General features: G+C 37.0%; 1 protein-coding gene across 2 annotated transcripts in view; it reads right to left on the bottom strand.

Annotated features, from left to right (window-relative positions):
- The window catches only part of CC2D2B (coiled-coil and C2 domain containing 2B), a 99,169-nt gene that overhangs the window by 41,602 nt on the left and 34,782 nt on the right, over positions 1 to 22,785 (bottom strand). For both annotated transcript variants that reach the window (XM_087432342.1, XM_087432343.1), the window contains 5 exons: positions 13,843 to 13,993; positions 12,246 to 12,393; positions 7,238 to 7,376; positions 5,877 to 6,080; positions 204 to 296 (listed from right to left, as the gene is read on the bottom strand). In XM_087432342.1, coding sequence (XP_087288468.1) covers positions 204 to 296; positions 5,877 to 6,080; positions 7,238 to 7,376; positions 12,246 to 12,393; positions 13,843 to 13,993 — 735 coding nt within the window. The remainder of the gene's footprint in view (positions 1 to 203; positions 297 to 5,876; positions 6,081 to 7,237; positions 7,377 to 12,245; positions 12,394 to 13,842; positions 13,994 to 22,785) is intronic.

Genomic DNA, 22,785 nt, shown 5'->3' with positions numbered 1-22,785 from the left:
GTACACCGACAGTGCACATTTACAGACGGTAAGTAATTAACTCTGAAAAGGAAGTCTGAACAGAACAGAAAAACCTCTCAGTGATCAGAAAGAGGTGACGAGTATGTAGACTTGTCCATCTGACTCTCTGGTACCAGGCATCCAACAGACCAATTTTCACAAAAGTAACTGCAAACATATTGATAATACTATTTTGTTATTACCTTTTTCAGAAAATTGGCAGAATTAATCCTTTGTGCGGTAATAGAATTCACATCTGAAATGGACATATCCTTCTCTATCTGACTTTCATATTCCTAAACAGAGAATTAAGTTAGTTTCACTTCTTGAATGCAACAGAGCTCAGATATGACATGCTGCAACAAAATATTAACTGTTCACTTCAGTTCATGTGTAGGAGACATTGGCATTGAGACATTGACTCAGGCATTGAGAGAAGAAAACATTTCTTTCAGATTCTCCCACTGAGAATTAGCTAAGAACAGTTTATGACTGTATTTTGTTTGCTTCTAGGATGAGGTCCATTCACCTTTTAAAATAGGGCAATAATTGAGAAAAAACTTGTGATTGAGAAAATTATGAGAAAATGTGAAGATGACTGAGAAATATTCTTCATGCATGCATTTATCTGGCCATCACTAAAAACAAAACAAATGAAAAGTAGTATAGTGTAATGGTCAAGAAAGTGGGCTTTGGAGGCACGCAGTCCTGGGTTCAAGTTGACCCTGCCATTTATTTATTAACTGTTTGGTTTTGGAGAAGGTTGATTAACTACAGCAGACCTCAGTTTCCTCTTTTGTAATAATAATGATAGTACCTATGTCACAGGATTCTTGTGAGACTTCACTGAAACAATATCTGTAAAGTGCACGGCACATAGTAAGTAGTCAACGTGTGTTAACTATAATCAGTAACTTGAATTTTACATCCAGCAGTTGGTATAAGATTACTTGTCAGGATGTTTCATCTTTATGATTTAGAATAAATCTGCATCTGTTACATCTGCATTTGTGGGATACACCCCTAATGCACATGGAAATTGTTTTACACTATAGATATCATTAAAGACCACACAAAAATAATGAAGTAGATACTTTAGAATTTTCAGCCATGTTACAATGAACACTATGATCTGAAAGTAATTTATTTATTCTTCTAATTATCCACAAGAAATCTTAAAATTAATTCTGTTGGCAAGTAACAACTTTTACTTAAGGATATATCATATTAATATTTTATATTACTTTACTTTTTAAAGTATTAATTTATAAGAGTCACTTAAATGCTCTGGATATTATTTTGTTACGTGTGTTGCAAATATCTTTTCCTAATCTGTGAGGTTTTAATTTTAATATTATCAAATTTATTAATCTTTTTCTTTATAATTTATACTTTTTGTGTATTGTTAAAGAAATATTTTCATACTCCAAGATTAAGATAGTCATTTAAAGTTTTGCTTTTCATATGTAATCTTCATTACACATGGTTTTCTTTCTTTCGTGTGGTCTGAATCTGTTCTGTTTCACTGGTTTGGAATTGCATTACTACAATTACAGATTAATTAGGGGAGAACTGCCATCTTACAATGTTGAGTCTTTCTATCAGTGAACATTTATTCAGATTCTTTGTTACATCATTCAAAAATGTTTTATAGGGCCAGCCCCAGTGGCCTAATGGTTCAGTGCGGCATGCTCTGCTTGGGTGTCCCGGGTTCAGTTCCTGAGCACGGACCTACGCCACCTAGCGGCCATGCTGTGGCGGCAGCTCACGTACAAAAAGAGCAAAAGGATGTTAGCTCAAGGCCAATCTTCCTCAGCAAAAAAATAAAAATAAAAATAAAAAATGATGTTTTTTTAAAAAGATCAAAGCAGTTGTACTTGCTAGCCAGTTGTCCCACATTCCAAATTTGTCTGATTGTTTCCTTGTTGTGTCATTTAACTTGTTTCTCTATTTCTCACAATTCTTGTAAACAAATTAATCTAAAGTTTTAATTTGATTCAGATTACACATTTTTGGCAAGGATACTTCATACATAATGCTATGTATTTCATATTGTATCATATTATAAGGCAATAATGTCTGGCTGTCCTTTGTTAATGTACATGTTAGTTTTCTACCGCTGCCGTAACAAATTATCACAAATTTGGTGGCTTCAAACAACACAAATTTATTATCTCACAGTTCTGTAGGTGAGAAGTCTGGACTGTCTCAGCTGGTTTCTCTGCTCCAGGTTTCACAAGGCTAATATCAAGGTGTCAGCCAGCTGGGTTCTTATCTGGAGGCTCTGGGAAAAATCTGTTTCCTCATTTAGGTTGTTGGCAGAATCTATAAGACTGAGGTCTCGTTTCCTCGTTTTTAAAGGTTCATTTAATTAGATTAGGTCCACCCAGAAAATCCAGGATAATCTTTCTATTTTAAGCAACATAACATAACATATTCACAGGTTCTGGGGATTAGAGAGTGGACATTGTTAGGGGCTATTATTCCACTTACCACAACTAATATTAAGTTGGATCACTGAGTCAAGATGGTGACAACTAGGTTTCTCCATTGTAGGGGTACAATTTTCCTTTTGCAATAAAAAAGGAGCTATTCATTTTTATTTATTTATTATTATTATTATTTTTAATTTTATTTATTTATTTATTTTTCCCCCAAAGCCCCAGTAGATAGTTGTATGTCATAGTTGCACATCCTTCTAGTTGCTGTATGTGGGATGTGTCCTCAGCATGGCTGGAGAAGCGGTGCGTCAGTGCGCGCCCGGGATCCGTACCTGGGCCGCCAGCAGCAGAGTGCGCACACTTAACCGCCAAGCCACGGGGCCAGCCCAGAGCTATTCATTTTTAAATATGGATAGTATATTCAACAAATTTATTAGCTGTGACAGTTTGCTGTAGATTCTCTTATATTTTCTATGTAGACAAATGTATTTTCTGCAAACAAAGACAGTTTGTCTCCTCTTTTCCAATTCTAATGTCCCTTTCTTTCTTCCTTCTTTCTGGCTTACTGCATTGGCTCTTACTGGTAGAGATGATAGTGGGCATCCTTAAGTTGTTGAGATTAATGGGAAAACTGATGTTTCGCCACTAAGTATAATGTTTGTGTAAGAGCCTATGAAGAAAGGGATTTCTGATCATGGTCCTTACTCCAAACTCAGTTTGAGCTACACAGATAATAAGGTATTGAATCACAGTCAAAGGGTAGATTATGAAGAACAGGTTTTCCAGAACGTTGGAAAGTTGGAGACAGAGAATTTGCTCAGGGACACCTGGGCACTGGTTCTATTTCTTCTCTTGAAGGATGATATGGCCTTAGTGACCTTGACTTGGGTTCAAGAACAAGAGTCCAATGTTTGTAAACATTCCCTTAAATGGAAGTGCATTTACAATGTAAAAACTAATTCTTCTGGGGTGGTGATGTAAACCTTGCCTATTTTTGTACAGGTTTTTTTGTTTAGTTTGGTTTTTGTTTTGTTTTGTTTTTTTAGCTCTGGCAAAACCTACTCTGTGTGGACATGTCACAAGAAGCTTACTCCCCATCAGGGTACCAGAGCCGAGGAAAAACCAACATCAAAATTTGTTGCAGCTGTCCTGCCATGTTCTGCCCTGCCTCTGTATGTTTCTGCATCCTTGGCTAACTCAATCTGAAACTTAATCTAATCAACCAGTGGATATGTAGGTGGTCCTTTCTTATCTCTCCTCATACCCCCTCAATTCTACAATTTACCTGAAACACTTCTTTACAATGCAGTTTGCATCAGCAGAAAAACCCAAAATGTTGAAACATTCTTAACCAGTCTAAAGAAGGTTTAAAGAAGTTCTCTTCTGATTCTAGGACGCTATGAGCTTTCCTCATGAATGAGCACTGAATTTATTAAATGCCTCTTTGGTGTTATTAAGAGGAGAATATTTTTTCCTTCCTTAATTCTGTTAATGTGGTAAATTATAGCAATAGATCCCTAATTAAATTGGTTTTGTAATCTGGAAGTAAACCCTACTAGATTATGGTGTGTAATTATATACTTATATACAATACATTGCTTTCAATTTGTTAAAATTTTATTAGTAATTTTATATTTATGGTCATAAGTGAAATTTATCTAAACATGATCATTTCTTGCTCTCTTTGCCCAATTTTGGTATAAAGCTCATATCAGCCTCAGAAAATGAGGTGGGTTACTTTCCCTCCTTTTCTGTTCTCTGAATAGTTTGTATAAGACAAGGAAAGTTAGCAAAGCCCCTAGTTTCAAAAGCAGAAACTGTTCCTTTTTCATGATGTTATAGCCCCCGATTATGCTGAGCATTGTGCTTTGCCTGTCGCACTTTATGGCGCTGTGGAATCGAATTCAATCATTGAGAGAAGCAGCATGAGGAAACTGAAGAACTTTCTAGCTATTCTAAGCCAAGGCCTTCCCACTGCAGTTTACTAACTAAAATTCCTGAAGTCTCAAAACAGGAGATGAACCATAATTAAAAGTTGAGAAATGCTTTCTGAAGCCAAATACCAATTGGTCTGTGACTATATGTATTTCTATGTACTCCTGTTTGTGAAAATAAGGAATTCTCTGCAAATCCTATCTTTATGTGCTAACTGGTGGTGCCATGATATTGTCATTGAAAAATAATTAATTTGCATTTTCCCTTTCACATCTGAGCCACAGCAAAAAGAGTTTCTCAGATAATCCATTTAGTTCAGACCAAGAATGTCCTCCCACTACCACTTGAGTTTTAAATGTAATGAGTCCTGTGTAGTTTTGTTTGTGTCTCCTCTAAATTAGAGTATAAAAGCTAAAGGATGGCTGAGTGGCAACAATAAGAACACACATACACTATTTTTAAAAATAACTTTTACTATTTTTAATATTAAGTGTCTTATTGCAATTTCCCTTCAGTCTAGAATAAAGTGAAAACAAATATCAGAGTTTATCAGTTTTTTTCTTATCAATTGATAATAATTCACCAAAGTTAAATTAATAAACCTATTATAACCTATTTTAGGATAAGGCATTCACTCTTTCTGACTCATAAGATGTGTAAACCTCAATATCCTTCACTAGAATCTGGTATCCTTATCTAAGTTGGCTAACATCACCCCACAGTGATAATTCTACCGCAGAGGCATTTTCTTCAGAGATGGAATGCTAATTCCTTTCTTCTCGAACAATCTCTTAACAAGCTCAAGTGCTAGGATTACTACAATTGGTTATTTCTATAGAAATTAGCTCTTATAATTCCACTATTTTGAGACTAGTGGTACGCTGGTAAGTGTTTAACAACCAGTTATCCAGGAGTTGGAGGGGAAGCCCCAATTTTTAGCATTTGCTGATTTATGGTGTATATATTCCCCTAGCAACAAATTTAAAGCAACCAACATGAAATCACTGAGGCTGGAGTTGGAAAGAGATGCACGCAATAGGCTCTCACCAGCTGGTGCCAGCAGGCTCCCGTACACCACCACTACGCAGTGTAAGACTAATTTTTCTTTCTTTCTTTTTTGTTCACATTTTAAAGTTTCTGCAATTGAGATGTGCTTTATAATCAATGTATAAGTTTAATTTGGTAGTGTTTCTCTCCCTTAACCCCAAAAGTTGCTTTTAAATTGGTGATGCATTTTACAATAACAAAAATATAGTATTTACATAAATTTAGAATATACCTAAAGGACTTTAGCTGTGAAATAGGTTGTTTGGACAACAACTAAGTTACAAAGTCAAGGACTTTCTGGAATTTGGGAGATCTGTACATTTTCAACGCCTAAAGAGGAGAAAACAAAATCTACAGATTATCAGTTTTAAAAAAAAGAAATTAAGATAGATATAAATAAGTAAAATATTAACTTATCATACAATAAGCCATATTCAAATAGAAACCAAATACCTGGAAGACTAAATCTGGAATCTCTCTATCATAGAGGGGCATTTGCTGCAGAAGGAAAACATCTAATTGACCTGCATTTCTAAGTTGCAATAGCTGGAAACGTTTACTTTTTTTCATCTCCTCTTCAGAAACAAAGTTAAATTCATCTTGCAACTGTTCAAGACGAAAATACTTTGGAATATCCTGCCCTTTATGTTTCATGTACTGTAAAACACAAATAATATAAAGTCTTTACTTAAAATATTAATTCTTTAAAATTCAAGAATTATTTCAAAACACTGTTCTTTCTTCTCAACTGTGAGATGTGAGAGTTGCCATATAAGTGGGAAATGGAGCAACTGCATCTGTACAGAGATAGAATCTGAAAACAACAACAACAACAACAACAGAATCCAGCCTACATGGCTTCCCAACCTTTTCTTATAAAGACAATGAAAATATTTGCTGGCACACTAGGTTAAAAGATGAGACTGTTCATATTTCATATCTGGTTTCCCTAGTAGTTGATAGAAGATCAATATTTGTGTACACCTGTAACCAGTTCAGCACATCAGTTTGGAAGCTCTGATCCAGGGAAACTTAATTGCAATAATCTGTTCACACATTGCTTTATTCAATAAACGCAAATATGAGTACAAGGTACATGCAAGGAAGAATGCTAGTTGCCCTAAGAGAGACAAAGATTTATTAGTTGTAGTTCCACAAGGAAAGATAAAATATAGGAATGAATAACTACAGTAAAGGGTAGAATGATATCAGAGCCATAAGAGTTTAAAAAAAGACAAAAAAAGTTAACAGGAGGGCAAGGAAAGAAGAGCCCATATCTAATTGAGGCTACCAGGGAAGCATTTATCAGACTTGCAGCATGGGTGAGACAGTCACTATGGGTGCCCTTCTAGGAAGAGGGAATGGCACAAATGAAGGTATGGAGAAAGCATGTTTGGGGCACACAGAGCAGTTCAGATGGCTTTAAGGAGGAGTAGAAGTGAACAGATAAGGAGTCTTTGAGGGAAGGGGTGTGTCTATAAATCATCTCTATATCCGTAGCATCTAATAATATGATTGGTACTCAGTAGACGTACAATAGACGTTAGCCTGAAGGTTAGGCTGCAGGATGTGCTGCAGGCTGCTAAGTAGTGGCAGAGTACCAACCGTCAGGCCTAAAGTAGTAACTATTTCATTTGCTGAATTTCTAATTGCCTTTACAATACTGTAAACTGGTTGAAAACTGTACCTGTCAGATTTACCTTTACATGCCTCCTAGTGCCTAGAAAAATACACAGCAAACTCTAGAGGAGTATAAGGGGGTAGAGCTTAGGAAATAGAATATACATAGAGTATTGATATTTGCTATAACTTACCATAATAAATTCCATTAAATCAGAATACTCTGGATTATTTGGGTCAATTCTGACTTCATTTGCCCATTCAAAAAGCTTCTGTGTATTAACGAGCCATGGAATTCCAGGAACACCTCTTGCATCTACATTCCTTAACACACTAACATAGAGAAAAACATTTTGTGAATTTGTATACAGTACGTAGGTTATACATCAGTTATACAGGGTAAAACCTACCCATTCCAGGTATTTAAAGATAAAACCTATCCATCCCCTGCATTTAAGGATAAAACAGAAGGTTTAGATGTGATATCTCTCCTGGTTGTGGTTCTTCTCACATTCTTTTTTTTTCTTTTTTTTTGCTGAGGAAGATTGGCCCTGAGCTAACATCTGTTGCCAATCTTTCTCCTTTTGTATGTGAGCTGCCACTACAACATGGCCACTGATAGATGAGTGGTGTAGGTCTGCCCCCTGGGAACTGAACCTGGGCCACCGAGCACGCCGAACTTAACCACTAGGCCACCGGGGCTGGCCCTCTTCTCACATTCTAACTTGTATCATAGATCTTTGATAAATGTCTACTCGCATCCCTTAAGAGACAGTAAGGGTAAAGTTTGTAAATATTCATCTTTGCCATCTTCACTCTGTGCAGCAGCTAAAACATAGTAGATGCTGAAGTGAATAGTACTTATTGGATGTATTCTGTAAACCCTGAGTATAGTAACTTATTAAATATCTTCTTGCCATAGGATGCACAATATTGAAATTTAACCAAGATGTTTGTTTAAGCAAAATTAATAAAGTCCACAATATAAAAAGAATCTTTAGGCTATATCTTTACAGTTGAAACATAATACAGAGTAATACAATTAACTGGAAAGTACGTGCCAGAAGGGTATCTTTGGTCATTTGAGGCCATCTTCAGAAGTTGGAGAGCTATAAAAGATAGGCTAGACTCATAATGCTTCCTTAGTGACCTCAGCTACAGGCTCAGTGGAGAAGGAATTCAATGCTAAACAGTAAGGGTTTCCTTAGAGCCACCAATTATCCCAGTTATTTAATCTTTCTACTCATAGATAATTTGTCTCATCACATCTAATTAGAGGGATTTGGACTAGAAGATTTCTAAGACCCTTTCTATAAAGTACTCAAGAAAAATTCCAGTCCATAAACTGGGATTCCAGAAATAGAGTTCTGACTCAGATTTGATTATGTCTTAGCCCAAACATGGACACATATTTTATACTGTCTGCTTTCCAATAGCATCCATTCATATTTCTATGATGAATCTTTGGAAGCTATTGCTAACAAAGCCAATGCCTAGTATAATAGGATGTAAGCAAAATTACAAATAGGTAAAGTTTGAGTATTCTTCCTTTCTTTAATTTCTATTTCTGCCCTCATATTTGAACTGTCTTGATGCCTTTGTCATAAGAGATCTCTAGGGCCTGACACCCTTGACATCATCATATAACAAATTTTCCTTCTCATGGGAACAGTCTTAGCCCAGGACCCTTAGAAAACAAAGCCTGAGGCAAAGCTTAAATGTTAATGAATAGATTAGGGAGAGAAACTTATCTCATTATAGCCTAAAAAAAAAAAAGTTGTAATTGGATTTCAATTTAATCCCATGATTTCTGCCTCAGGGAAAGCAATAAAAACCTCAGAACACATAGCCCCTTGCTATAATAATTCCTGTAGCTGCCCCATAGGTGTTCAGCTGTGGGCTATAGCAAAATCCATGTGTCATCTGTACCCCCTGCTCCACAACCACATGCCAAGCACGTAACATAACTCAGTGGCATTAAGTATACTCATGGTGTTGTACAACCACCATCACTACCTATTTCCAGAATTTTTTCATCATTCCAAACAGAAATCTTGCACCCATTAAACAATAACTCCCCATTCTTTCCTCCCCCCAGCCCCTGGCTTTCTGTCTCTGTGAACTAAGCAAAAAATTTTAAAGTTACCTAGGAGAAAAGACAGACTGTCTCCAAAACACCAACATTTAGACTGCTAGCAGACTTTTGAATAGCAATGATAAATCCCAGAAGATAATGCAATTATAGCTTCCAAGTGTTAAGGGAAAATAAATATCAGTCTTAAATTTTATACCCACCTAAACTATTATTCAAGAATGAGGACAAAATAAAGATATTTTCAGATATACAAAGACTAAAAACTTTGCTAGCTACAGAAATTGATTGAAAGAATCACTAAAGGAGCAGGCTTTTAGCAAGAAAAGGAAATCCAGAATGAAAGTGTGGGAGATAAGAAATAGGGGCAAACATAAAAGTCAATTAACCACATCACAAAATTAACTAGTAAGAAAAGCTGTTTTATGTTTTAAAAATGTGTTAAATGAAAGCTCTAGAAAACGATAACAATAGTTGAGATTGGAGAGGTGTGCTTAATGTGGTATTAACATTCTAAGATCTTCTTTTGGTTCACGGCTTTATTTGCCTCTCTGTCAGTATTTGGTGAATGAATGAATAAGTAAATCAGTGAATAAACAAATACTTTCTTTTGGATCTCCTTTGGCTCCATGCTTTGACTCTCACAAGTCAGTCTTGCTGTTTGGAGCACCCATCTCAGGTTCCTAGAACCACCGCTCAGGACCAGCCCTTAAGCTCCCACAGCTGTAGAGGAGAGTTCTGTTAACGTCCCTCTCTGATCTCAGAGGCCCCAAACGTAAAGCTTTACTTCAAGTTAACTTTCTCAGAGAGGGCTCTGGACTTTGAAACCTCTCTTGAAATTCACTCCCTGTTGAAATCTGTCATCTGTCCCAATCTTTCACAGGACTGCTCTCAATCTTTGGTAAACTTGAGCTCCCAAGTAACTGGAACTGCTAAGTGCAGCATCACAGAAGCCATGAGAGAAGAGACGTCAAGAAGCAAAATGATGAGGACAGGCCATGAAACGGCCAGAAGGTCACTGGTAGCCTTCAGGAATAAGCAGGTTCGATTAGGGAAGGAATGTGTGAATAAAAAGTGGAGGCAATGGACGCAGACCAGTAGACCACATGATTCAGGACCTGGGCAGGAAAAAGAGCCAAAAAGGGTTTTCAGGATTTAATCAAATGCTTGGATTTTTCTTTGTTTTAAAACAAAGAAGGTTTCTTGGATACAAAAGACTAACAGCATAAGGATGGATATCCATCAAAATTACAATTCTGTCTTCATAGTGATTTCTGTCTCATTGTCTGATTTGAATAAAAGATATTTCCTCTTCTCTAGAACCATAGCTATTCATTTGTATTTTGGTTCAATATCTTCCTGACTTTGAAGGACCTCATACTCTTTCTAATATATTCTGATACTTTTTCCATGGATTCCATCACTTCTTTTAAGAAGATAAAGATTGCCCCAATTTTTAAGAAATCCAAGGGCCGGCCCAGTGGCATGGTGGTTGGGCTCGCACACTCTGCTTCAGTGGCCCGGGGTTCATGGGTTCGAATCCTGGGCATGAACCAGTGCACCACTCATCAAGGCATGCTGTGGCGGCATCCCACATACAAAGTGGAGGAAGATGGGCACAGAAGTTAGCTCAGGGCCAATCTTCCTCACCAAAAAAAAAAAAAAAGAAAGAAAGAAAGAAATCCATACCTTGATTCTGTTGTCTCTCTTATTTTCAGCCTCTTTTTACTGTCAAACTTCTTGATAAGTAATATACATCCACCACCTCAGGTACCTCAACATCAATTGTTGAGTGCTACTGACATTTAGTTTAGCTTTTTTTCTCTAAAACTCTTTCTTATTTACCAAGAAAAGTATTTATGAACTCTTACCATGACTTTGGTCATACGCCACTGGTTTTATATATAGTGTTCTCATTGTTATTTTTAAAATAGTCTCTAATTTCTATTTTGATTTTCTGTTTAATCTAAGTTATTTATAGCAATTTTTAAATTTTTTATTTTTAAAATTGACTTTATTTTTTTAGAGCAGTTTTAGGTTCACAGCAAAACTGATCAGAAAGTTCAGAGTTTCCATATGCTCCCTACCCCCACACATGCACAGCCTTCCCCACTATCAGCATCCTGCACTAGAGTTAAAATTTATTACATTCACTGTGATAAAAGAGTCTCATTTGTTAAGATCCATGAACCTACATTGACACATCATTACCATTGAAAGTTCATAGTTTACATTAGGGTTTATGCTTGGTGTTATACATTCCACGAGTCTTGAAGAATATGTAATGACATATATCCATAATTATAGTATCATACAGGGTAGTTTCACTGCCCTAAAAATCCTGTGTGCTCTGCCTATTCATCCCTCTGTCCTCCTAATCCCTGTCAACCACTGATATTTTTACTCTCTCCGTAGTTCTGCCTTTTCCATAATGTCATATAATTGGATATAGCAATGTTTTTTTAAAAATATTGTTTAGATGGGGAGAGGAAAGGCCATCTTTTTGTTATCACTATTCATTAATTTTTAAATGATGGAATCTACTTGGCCCTTTATATTTACCATTGTACTCAAACACAGAACAATATATAAGCCAGCATTATCATCATTTTTATAGAATTTTACCTTACTTATTTCTAGTAATCCTATTTGTGGATGTGACCTAGAAATTAATCCTAATTCCTCTACGAAGTCCTAGAATAAAATAGAACAAAATTTCTAGGATTCCAGCAAATTGATAATGCATAAAACGATTCCTTCATAATCCAGAATGATTGGGAGATGTAAAGGCCCCAGACATAAAATCTTTGGGAGTCTCAGCCTTTGCTTACAAGTTAAGGGCAATGGAACCGCCTCTCTCATCATCTATGTGGCTATAATCCTAAGCACGGAAGAAATACATTCTCTTACATATAAAGACACTTATTTCCTTAGCAAAATGATTATAAATAAAATATGTAAACATTTTATATATTTACAAATATAAATAAAAATCAAATAAACATCCAAATAAACTAAACCGCTCCTAGAGTTTTCCCTTTTATAGTTCAGGTTTTGTGTGATGCTTTGCTGAGGAGTGGCATTATTTTTCAAGCATGAAAGTTTATTACCTGCAGTAAGCAGATCTTAGTGACTGTGACATAGGTGTCAGAGGAATACCATTTTCATCTAATGCCCATGATAGAGAATAGCTTAGTTTTCCAGATGTCAAAAGACAAAGTTCTTCAGTTCCATTTCCCTCAAGAACAAAAGGCACATCTGTTTATAAAGGCATTAAAAATACATGAATTTTTTAAAAAGAAGTCTGAGCACACTGTAGATTTTTTCCTGATTTTTACTTGTGGAAACCCAGGAACACAAAGGAAGTTAGTTCTGGGCTGACCCCAGACTCTAATATTAGAGCTCTCCTCATCTCCCATCTAAGATACCTCAAGGCAGAGTACTTCAAACAGACTAAAAAAGAGAGAGGAAAATATTGATCTGAACATCTCTATTTTCCTCTTCTTATGACTAGAAGTTTTTTAACCATTCTTTCTAGGAGTGGCTTCCAGCAAGAAAGGACCAGTGGCAGCAGAAAAAGAGTAGTTTTGTCCCCTTTCCCTACATTCCTGAGTCCTCTTCCTCTCCCCATTTTCTTTCTCAATATCCAGAGACCTTAACAACACTCCTTGAAACTTTTGCCAAGTTCTTAGTGTTCCCTAAATTTTTCGCCCTGAGTCTTTTCTTCTGTGTCTCTACAACCCCATTTTCCTGCTTCATCTGGACTCTAAGCAGACTACTTTCCTCCCTCATTCTCTGTCCTTTCCAAGCTCTTTTGCCTACTTATTTTCTTCTCTCTCCTCCTTGCTCACTTGTTCACACCTCCTTCCTTTTCACCAGATGGAAACAAACAGTGGCAAAACTCCTAGGAAGGTGAAAGAGATGAAATCTAGGGGAGAAGGAGAGGAATGACACAGTTCTCACAGATGTGCTAACAAATTTAATTGCATTAGGAGTAAAATCAATTGAAAAACAAGGGGGCAGGCACATCCTTTCTTCTTTCCTCTCTCCTTTTCTCTCTCTCTCCTTCTCTTTCTCCCTTCCCTATTCAGTTAAAGGTGAGTCGACACGTCCTGGAGCATCTATAGGCTTCACTAAAGGAGAGGCAGAGGTAGAGCAGTCTATCCACTCAGGAGCAGAACTCATGTTCCAGAGAGCATAGTGCTCCTGTCTCAGATAACCCAGGAAAAGCACAGGTGCTAATTCCAAATTTTAGATTTCCCAAAGATCTGATTCAAAATAAAGTTTTTAAAAATGTAGTTTAACATCTGAAAAAAGAATTTAATTCATTTTTAACCTAATACTGTAAATATAGGATTCTTTTTTTTTGTGAGGAAGATTAGCCCTGAGCTAACATCTGATGCCAATCCTCCTCTTTTTTGCTGAGGAAGATTGGCCCTGGGCTAACATCCGTGCCCATCTTCCTCTACTTTATATGGGACACTGCCCCAGCATGGCTTGACAAGCGGTGCGTCGGTGCACACCTGGGATCCAAACCTGCGAACCCTGGGCCACCGCAGCAGAGCTTGCGCACTTAATTGCTACGCCACTGGGCCAGCCCCAATATAGGATTCTTTACTCATGTAAATGGTCATTTAGGACAGGGTCATTTAGGACATGGAATTCATGAAGAAAGTAGTGGGGAAGAAACATTTTTAATAAACTTACTGCTTCCAACTTCTCCATATGCAGGTATGACCAGCTCATCAGAGCTAAACTCTACGTATTCCAAAACAGTTTTGCTTTTCAGCTCTGTGTTGTTAGGTAAAGGTAAATATAGTTTTGCCAGTAAGCTTGTCCTTTTACTTATTTCATAAACCTAAATACAAAAGAAATGATTGATAACTCACTGCAAGTACAAAATAGAAAGAAAAACGAAAATGAGGGAATAACAGATTTTTATCTTTTTTTAAATATTAGAATATAAAATAGATATTGCTCTATGGCATTTCATCCACATGATTATGAGAAAAGTAGATAATCACATGTCCTTAAAAATATAATGCCTTGTACTGGTCTCAAAGAATTAATGAATAAAAGGATTACAAACACAGTTCTGCAAATATAGGTACATATAATGTAATACCTGAATAACTTAGTTTTGTGTAGCACTTTTAAAGTTCTTTATCTCATTTAAACCTGATAAAAAATTATAGGAAATAGATACTATTCTTCCCACTTTATAAGTAAAGAAATGGAGTTTCTATATGAAACTACCGTATATTAGTTTTTATTAAAAGTGATAGAAACCCAGGTTGAATGTTTAGGAAAAAGGGAGACCCGTTGGCTCATGGAATCAAAGGACAGGTTAAACAAGCTGTGGGGTTGCAAGAAGGGGAGGAAAAGTCCTAGAAGGAGTAAGGGAGGTGCTGAGTAGACAGTTCCATAGATGTCCACTGGATATTAAACCCAGGTCTTCTGATTCTGTATGTTGTGCTTTCTACTACAATTCCATAACTGCTATAACTACAAACCTATATTTTTTTCAATAGAAAAATCTTATTTTGACCTATACTGTGTTATCAGTGTTTGGTGAAATAGTGATATGTACTTTAAGAGAAGGAAATTGGGACAGGGGTGGGGAATGCCACTTGAAAGATAAGAAAGAATGCCAATCAAAAAGATGACTGATTAACCAAGAAAGCAGAGAAAAAGGAAAGTCAGAGAGGCAAATACTTTTTCTGGTCATCTAACTACTATCTCTGTAAGAGTGAATTTAAGCCAACACACTGGTCCGTTTGATAAAGGCATCCCTAATAAGTAGGGGTTATAGCCAATGGCCTTAAAGTATTCAGTCCTGTAAAAGAAATTTCTTATTGTAAATCAGTAAATTGCCTACTAAAAAGAGACAATGAACTGATAAACATATTCAAATATTGAGTTGACATTCTGATTTTACACATCAGCCTTATGAATTTGTTTAGGGTATGTAGATGCATTCTCAGGGGACTGTCAAATCCAGTTTCTGAGATTGCAGGGCTGGAGGCCAGATCCTGGATAGTAGTAAATGTAAAGGTAGAGAATTCCACCTGACAGTCTCTCAAGAGACAGACTTATCCCCTGATGGCAGCTGTCTATACCACTGCATGGCTGAGACGGAGTATCAAGAATGAAAATGGGCATTGTAAGTGGAGGAACTAGAATGTTCAAAAGCTCAGAAGTAGGAAATTGCAAGGCTGTATGGGAAAAAACAAGGTGTTCAGTTTGGCTGAAGTGAAGAATGAGTAAAGAGGAATGGTAAGAAGTAAAGAGAGATAGAGTTTGGAAGATGGTGGCACAGGAGGATCCGGAGCTTACCTCGTCCCATGGACACAACAAACCTACAACTACCTGTGGAATAATTTCCTCTGAGAGAGACCTGGAAACTGGATGAAAAGAAGCTCCACAACAAGGGAAAACACAGAGAGGGATAGAAGAGGCAGAGATACAGTCCTGCCAAGGAAAAAACCACACTTCAGCTGTGGCACTTCATGGCTGGGAGCTATCTCAAAGGTACAGAGCTTTTCCCAGGAGTGGGGGATTTGAGCCCCACATGAGGCAACCTAGCCCTTAGATCCAGCACAAGAGAGATGAGAGCCCAAAACACTGGCTTTGAAAATCAATGGAGAAAACTCCCAGGAAAACTATTGAACTTCAGGGAAAGGAAAATCCACTCTTAAATGGCCCATGCACAGACTCACTAGACCCAGAAACAAGCACCCAAAAATACCAGATGGAAAAGTGCGTACTCCAATAGTAAAAGAGACTCGCTTACTAAGCTCAGAGCACATCTTGGAGGGGGTGGCAAGCGACCTCCTGCCCCCCACCCCACCACTACCAGAGACTGAGATACTGGTGGCAGCCATTTTTGTGACCTAGTTAAGCCTTACTGACACAGATGCTGGCAGGTACCACTTGGAATCCTCCCTCTAGCCTCTTAGCACAGGGGCCAACCCAACCCACTAGAGCACCAGAGGCAATAGAGTGCAGCCAGGCAATGCAGGCAGCCCACCCCAGGGACCTGTCCCACCCACCATCGAGCCCACAGTAGACTTGCACCACCAGGCCTCACAACCAGCCACAGAAGGGATCTGCCCCACCCACAAATACATCTGAAACAGTCCTACACAGCCACACTGGAGGGCTGCCCCACTCACCAGCATGCCTGAAGCAGCTGTGGACCACCTGGCTGCATAGCCAGCCCATGCCTGATGCCTGTCCCACCCAAAAGTGAGCTAGCAACAGCTGCATGCTGCACAGCCAGACTTACTAGAGGCCTGCCCTACTAACCAGCACACTCAGGGCAGCCGACCCCTGCCAGCCACGCAGCCAGCCACACCAGGGGACTGCAGTAGTTGTGTGCCCCCAAGCCTAGCAACAAGCCACACCAGGGGCCTGCCATGCCCACAAGTGAGCTCTTAGCAGTTGTGCACCACTGCACTCTGCAACCAACCACACCAGGGACCTGAGTCACTCACAGCAAACTCACAGTAATTGTGCACTACTAGGCCCCACAGCCAGCCGTGCTGGAGGCTTGCCCCACCCAATAATGTGCCTGTGGCAGCTGCATGTGGCTGGGCCTTGCAACCACTGGCCCAGAGGCCAGCCCAGCACACCCACATGCCCACAGCAATAGCAGCCCTGCCGCAACGTAAAGGCGCACACAGCCTACACAAGGGACAGCCCTGGAGCATTTGGCATGAGTGATGAGAGGGGAGCACACTGATGGGCCCCATAAGACATCTTCTACATAAGAACATGTTTCCAAGATTGGGAGATGTAGCTGATCTCCCTAATACATAGAATAATGGCTTCATTGGCAAAATGAGGAGAGAATTTGGCAAAATGAGGAGATAAAAGCATATGTTCCAAATAAAAGAACAGGACAAATCCTCAGAAAATGAACTAAATGAAATAGAGATAAACAATCTACCTGATAAAGAATACAAACTAATGGTCATAAGGATACTCACTGAACTCAGGAGAAGAATAGATGAACACAGTGAGAACTTCAACAAAGAATTAAAAAATGTAAAAAAGAACCAATCAGAGCTGAAGAATACAATAACTGAAATGAAGAATTCACTAGAGGGAATCAAGAGCAGAGCAGATGACACAGAAGAACAGATCAGTGATCTGGATGACATAGTAGAGGAAATCACCCAAGCTGAAAAGAAAAAAAGAAAAGAGTTAAAAAAACAGTTTAAGGGACCTCTGGGATAATATCAAGTGTACTAACATTCACATTATAGGTGTCCCAGAAGGAGAAGAGAGAGACAAAGGGGCAGAAAACTTATTTGAAGAAATAATAGCTGAAAACTTCCCTAAGCTGGGGAAGGAAGCAGACATCCAGGTACAGGAAACACAGGGAGCACCAAACAAGATGAACCCAAAGAGATCTACACCAAGACACATTATAATTCAAATGTCAAGAATTAAAGATAAAGAGAGAAAAAGCAAGAGAAAAGAAACAAGTTACATACAAGGGAAACCCCAATAAGGCTATTAGCTGACTTTTCAGCAGAAACCTCACAAGATAGAAGGGAGTGGCATGATACATTTAAAGTGCTGAAAGGAAAAAACCTAGAACCAAGAATACTCTACCTGGCAAGGTTATCATTCAGAATGGAAGGAGAGATAAAGAGTTTTCCAGACAAGCAAAAACTAAAGGAGTTCATCCCCACTAAACTGGCCTTACAAGAAATGCTAAAGGGACTTCTTTAAGTGGAAAAGAAAAGGCCACAAATAGAAATAAAAAAATTATCAAATATCAAAAAATATCATTGGTAAAGGCAAATATACAGTAAAGGTAGTGGATCAACCACCTATAAAGCTAGTATGAAGGTCAAAAGACACAAATACTAAAATCACCTATATATCTACAATAAGAGGGTAAGGGATACACAAAATTAAAAGAGGTAAAATATGATGTCAAAAAAATAAAATGGAGGGGGAGTAAAACTGTAGAACTTTTAGTATGAGGTCAAACTTAAGAGACCGTCAACTTAATATAGATTGCTATATACATAGGTTATTGTATATGAACCTCATGGCAACCACAATACAAAAACCTATAATAAATATACAAAAAATAAAGAGAAAGGAACACAAATATAACACTAAAGAAAGTCATCAAATCACAAGGGAAGAGAGTAAGAGAAGAAAGGAACTACAAAACAACTATAAAAAAGTAACAAAATGGCAATAAGTACATATCTATCAATAATTACTTTAAATGTAAATGGACTAAATGCTCTAATCAAAATACAAAGAGTGGCTGAATGGGTAAAAAGACAAGACCCATACATATGCTGCATACAAGAGACACACTTCAGATCTAAAGACACACACAGACTGAAAGTGAAAGAATGGAAAAAGATATTCCATGCAAATGGAAACAAAAAAAAAGCTGGAGTAGCAATACTTATATCAGACAAAATAGACTTTAAAACAAAAACTGTAACAAGAGACAAAGATGGGCATTACGTAATGATAAAGGGAACAATTCAACAAGAGCATATACCACTTGTGAATATCTATAGGGAGCACCTAAATACATAAAGCAAATATTAACAGACATAAAAGGAGAAACTGACAGTAACACAATAATAGTAGGGGACTTGAACACCACACTCACATTAATGGATAGATGATCCAGACAGAATATCAATAAGGAAACATCGGCCTTAAATGACACATTAGACCAGACAGACTTACTAGATATATACAGAACGTTCCATCCAAAAACTGCAGAATACACATTCTTTTCGAATGCACATGGAACATTCTCCAGGATAGATCACATATTAGGTCACAAAACAAGTCTCAATAAATTTAAGAAGACTGAAATAACACGAAGCATCTTTTCTCACCACAAAGGTATAAAAATAGAAATCAACTACAAAAAGAAGACTGGAAAAGTCATAAAACATGTGGAGATTAAACAAAATGCTACTGAACAACTACTGGGTCAGTGAAGATATCAAAGGAACAATAAAAAAATACCTGGAGACAAATGAAAATGAAAATACAACATATGAAAATCTATGGGATACAGCAAGAGTGGTACTAAGAGGGAAGTTTATAGCAATACAGACTTACCTCAAGAAACAAGGGAAAAAATCTCAATCTTACATTACATCTAAAGGAACTAGAAAAAGAAGAACAAACAAAGTCCAAAACCAGTAGAAGGAAGAAAAAAATAAAAATCAGAATGGAAATAAATGAAATAGAGACTAAAAAGACAATAGAAAAGATGAACGAAACTAAGAGCTGATTCTTTGAAAACATAAACAAAATTGACAAATCTTTAGCTTGACTCACTAAGAAAAAGAGAAGGCTCAAATAAGTAAAATTAGAAACAAAAGAAGAGAAATTACAATGGATACCACATAAATACAAAGAATTACAAGAGAATACTATGAAAAGCTCTACACCAACAAATTGGATAACCTAGAAGAAATGGATAAATTCTTAGAATTATACAACCTTCTAAAACTGACTCAATAAGAAATAGAGAATCTGAATAGACTGATCCCTAGTAAGGAGATCAAAACAGTAATCAAAAATCCCCCAAAAAACAAAAGTCTGGGACCAGGCAGCTTCCCAGTAAATTCTACCAGTCAAAGAAGATTTAATACCTATCCTTCTCAAATTCTTTGAAAAAACTGAAGAGGAGGGGATGCTTCCTAACTCATTTTAAGAAGCCAACATTAACCTGATACCAAAACCAGACAAGAACGACACAAAAAAAGAAAATTACAGGCCTCTTATCACTGATGAACATAGATGCAAAAATCCTCAACAAAATACTAGCAAATCAAATACATTAAAAGGATCATACATCACGATAAAGTGGGATTTATCCCAGGGATGCCAGGATGGTTCAACATCTGCAAATCAATCCACATGACACACCACCTTAACAAAATGAAGAATAAAAATCATATGATCATCTCAAGAGATCAGAGAAAGCATGTGACAAGATTCAGCAACCATTTATGATAAAAGCTCTGAATAAAATGGGTATAGAAGGAAAGTACCTTAGCATAATAAAGGCCATTTATGACAAACCCACAGCTAACATCATACTCAATGGTGAAAAACTGAAAGCTATCCCTTTAAGAACAGGAACAAGACAAGGATACTCACATTTACCACTCTTATTCAATATAGTATTGGAAGTCCTAGCCAGAGCAATTAGGCAAGAAAAAGGAATAAAAGGGATACAAATTAGAAAGGATGAAGTAAAACTGTCACTATTTGCAGATGACATGATTTTTTACATAGAATACCCTAAAGAATTCACTAAAAAAACTATTAGAAATAATAAATTAATTCAGTAAAATTGCAGGGTACAAAATCAACATACAAAAATCAGTTGTGTTTCTATACACTAACAATGAAATAGCAGAAAGAGAAATAAAGAATACAATCTCATTTACCATCCCAGCAATCACAACAAAAGGAATAAAATACCTAGGAATAAATTTAACCAAGGAGGTGAAAGACCTATACACTGAAAACTATGAAACATTCTTGAAAGAGGTTGAAGAAGACATAAAGAAATGGAAAGATATTCCAAGCTCATGAATTGGAAGAATTAACATAGTTAAAATGCCCGTACTACATAAAGCCGTCTACCGATTGAATGCAATCCCTATCAAAGGCCCAACAACGTTTTTCATGGAAATAGAACAAAGAATCCTAAAAATTATACAGAACAACAAAAGACCCCAAATAGCCAAGGCAATCCTCAGAAAAAAGAACAAAGCTGGAGGCATCACCCTCCCTGATTTCAAAGCATACTACAAAGCTATAGTAACAAAAATAGCGTGGTACTGGCAGAAAAACAGACAGACAGATCAATGAAACAGAACTGAGAGCCCAGAAATAAACACACACATTTATGGACAGCTAATTTTTAACAAAGGAGCCAAGAACACACAATGGAGAAAGGAAAGTGTCTTCAATAAATGGTGTTGGGAAAACTGGACAGCTACCTGCAAAAGGATGAACGTAGAGCACTATCTTACATCATACACAAAAATTAACTCAAAATGGATTAAAGACTGGAACACAAGACCTGAAAGCATAAAACTCCCAGAAGAACACATAGGCAGTATGCTCTTTGACATTGGTCTTAGCAGTATGTTTTTAAATATGTCTCTTCAGGCAAGGGAAACAAAAGAAAAAATAAACAAATGGGACTACATCAAACTAAAAAGCTTTCGCATGGCAAAAGAAACCATCAACAAAACAAAAAGACAACCCACCAATTGGGAGAAGATATTTGAAAATCATATATCCAATAAGGGGTTAATATCCAAAATATATAAAGAACTCATACAACTCAACAACAAAAAACAAACAACCCAATCAAAAAATGGGCAGAGGATCTGAACAGACATGTTTCCAAAGAAGATATACAGATGGCCAACAGGCACGTGAAAAGATGTTAAACATCACTAATTATTATGGAAATGCAAATCAAAACCACAATGAGATATCACCTTACACCTGTCAGAATGGCTATTATTAAAAAAGGCAAGAAATAACAAGTGTTGGAGAGGATATGGAGAAAAGGAAACCCCTGTATACTGCTGGTAGGAATGTAATCTGGTGCAGCCACTATGGAAAACAGTATGGAGATTCCTCAAAAAATTAAGAAAAAGAACTACTATATGATCCAGCTATTCCACTTCTAGGTATTTATCCAAAAAACACAAAAGCAATAATTCAAAAAGATATATGCACTCCTATATTCATTGCAGAATTACTGCAGCATTATTCACAATACTCAAGACTTGGAAGCAACCTAAGTGCCCATCAATGGATGAATGGATAAAGAAGATATGGCATATAAATATATGTGTGTATATACAATGGAATACTACTCAGTCACAAAAAAAGATGAAATCTTGCCATTTGTGACAACATGGATGGACCTTGAGGGTATTGCGCTAAGTGAAATAAGTCAGACAGAGAAAGCCAAATACCATATGATTTCACTCACGTGTAGAAGATAAAACAACAATAACAACAAACAAACACATAGATACAGAGAATAGATTGGGTGGCAGGAAGGTGAAAGGGGTGAAGGGGCACATGTGTACAGTGATGGATGGCAACTAGACTTTTGGTGGTGAACACCACATAGTCTATACAGACGTCAAGATACAATGATGCACCCCCAAAATTTATATAATGTTATAAACCAATGTTACCTCAATAATTAATAAATAAATAAAAGAAAATTAGAAATGGAGGTTAGAATCTGTTAGGCTAGGGCATATAGATTTATTTTGCAGTTTTTGCAGTTGCTACTGGTGCAATTTATCCCTAGATAGATTCCTTTCTTTCTCTGACTCTTAGTTTGTTAGGATCAAGTGCTAAGTGATGGAATGAAGAAGGATTCAAAAATACACATTTATCTATTTTGAGGGGGGCAGATTTTAAACTTAAAGTGGTTGGATTATTATATCACAATTTATTTTAGGTACAATAGTAGGAAAGTATAGTCAGTATATTTTTTAAATAGGAATTTCAACAGAGGTACATTTTAAGATGACAAGAACTTGATAGCACAGATGAACCAAATGAATATAGCCTCTGGTCAGGGATAGAACAAAA

This window comes from Ceratotherium simum, chromosome 6, assembly GCF_057802395.1.
Source record: "Ceratotherium simum simum isolate JZ-2026a chromosome 6, ASM5780239v1, whole genome shotgun sequence".
NCBI classification, from domain to species: domain Eukaryota; kingdom Metazoa; phylum Chordata; class Mammalia; order Perissodactyla; family Rhinocerotidae; genus Ceratotherium; species Ceratotherium simum.
This window is presented reverse-complemented; position numbering and strand designations above follow the sequence as displayed.